The sequence below is a fragment of the Pteropus vampyrus genome, unplaced genomic scaffold, assembly GCF_000151845.1.
Source record: "Pteropus vampyrus isolate Shadow unplaced genomic scaffold, Pvam_2.0 Scaffold359, whole genome shotgun sequence".
In the NCBI taxonomy this organism is placed as follows: domain Eukaryota; kingdom Metazoa; phylum Chordata; class Mammalia; order Chiroptera; family Pteropodidae; genus Pteropus; species Pteropus vampyrus.
This window is the reverse complement of record NW_011889140.1, coordinates 1003484-1004726: the sequence shown is the minus strand read 5'-3', so window position 1 is coordinate 1004726 and position 1243 is coordinate 1003484. Positions and strand designations below refer to the sequence as shown.

Below are 1243 nucleotides of genomic sequence, written 5' to 3'. Positions count from 1 at the left end.
AAAAAAAAAAAATCCCACATTGTCAGAGTAATGCCAAACTCTCCCTGAGTGGGATGAGCAGAGCAGATGCTGCAATGAGATGCCAAAGCGGCTCCCCTTCCTCTGTGCCTTGGGTGCCTATAAATTGCTCCGGCGCGCGTTTTCAGCCTCCTCTTCTCCTGGCAGGTGGTACCCAGGCAGAATTCTGCGTTCAGTCTCTCTCTCGCTCGGCTCCCGGCCGTGAGGCGCTCGCCGCTGCTCGCTAGCTCCTCTGCTCCAGCCCCGAGCCCCGCCGAGCGACCTTGCCCGCGGCTCCGGCTCCGCACACCCGGGGGCGGCGGGCCCCAGCTCGCGCGACCTGCACGGGTCTCCGGGGGTTCGCATCTATTAGAGTTGTGGTGGTTGTCAAGGAGGAAGAAAAAAAAAAAAAGGCAGGGGAAGGGCAAACAGATCGAGCGAAAGAGGACAAGAAGGGAGCGGAAAAAGGCAACTTCAGACGGAAAGTTGGTGCGAACTGGCGCAGTCTGCAAAAACGGAAAAGTCGACCGCAGGTGGCGGCATAAAAGTGTGAGCGGCCCCAGCGAGCGCGAGAGGCGGCCGCTGGCTCTGCCCTCCCGCTGGCGGGTGGCCGCCTGGAGCCGAGGCAGCCACAGGTGCGAGGGGGCTCGCAGGAGGCGAGAGGGTGCCCTGCGCACCCCTCCCCCAGCCCCACCCCCAGCTCAGGACTTCAGATCAAGTCACTTGGCGTCCGAGCTCCCTCCCCAGCCGCAGCCTCAGCGGGGGGAGCAGGAGCAGCCGAGGAGCAGCCGGCGCGCGCGCCCAGGGGAGTTGGGGTTCGCAGGGGTTTGTTTTCGGCTCTGAAGAGGTCCCCGCCCAACCTTCAAAATTTTGTCCAAAAGCAGACAAGAGGATCGCCCCGCGCTGAGCCGGCTGGTGGGCAGCAGGAGGCGCCTGATCGCCGCCGGGGCGCTGGGGGTGGTGATGGTGCTGCTGCTGGTCATCCTCATCCCGGTGCTGGTGAGCTCGGCCGGCACGTCGGCGCACTACGAGATGCTGGGGACCTGCCGCATGGTCTGCGACCCTTACGGGGGCACCAAGGCTCCCAGCACGGCCGCCACTCCTGACCGCGGCCTCATGCAGTCCCTGCCCACCTTCATCCAGGGCCCCAAAGGCGAAGCCGGCAGGCCCGGGAAGGCGGGCCCGCGAGGGCCACCCGGGGAGCCCGGGCCGCCTGGCCCCGTGGGCCCGCCGGGCGAGAAGGGCG

The 1243-nt window shown here is 66.4% G+C and overlaps 2 protein-coding genes across 4 annotated transcripts in view; both read left to right on the top strand.

Annotated features, from left to right (window-relative positions):
* The window catches only part of LOC111731293 (serine/arginine repetitive matrix protein 1-like), a 461631-nt gene that overhangs the window by 2977 nt on the left and 457411 nt on the right, over positions 1–1243 (top strand). Inside the window, exon 2 of one of the 3 annotated variants that reach the window (XM_023522877.1) lies at positions 166–867. The exons of the other annotated variants lie outside the window; for them this stretch is intronic. Within the exon in view, the coding sequence (XP_023378645.1) occupies positions 166–840 (675 nt within the window). The 3' untranslated portion in view covers positions 841–867. Of the gene's footprint in view, positions 1–165; positions 868–1243 lie in introns of those variants that run through there. 3 annotated transcript variants of the gene reach the window in all.
* The window catches only part of C1QL3 (complement C1q like 3), a 7272-nt gene continuing 6726 nt past the window's right edge, over positions 698–1243 (top strand). The window contains exon 1 of the mRNA XM_011379446.2: positions 698–1240. Within this exon, the coding sequence (XP_011377748.1) occupies positions 961–1240 (280 nt within the window). The 5' untranslated portion in view covers positions 698–960. The remainder of the gene's footprint in view (positions 1241–1243) is intronic.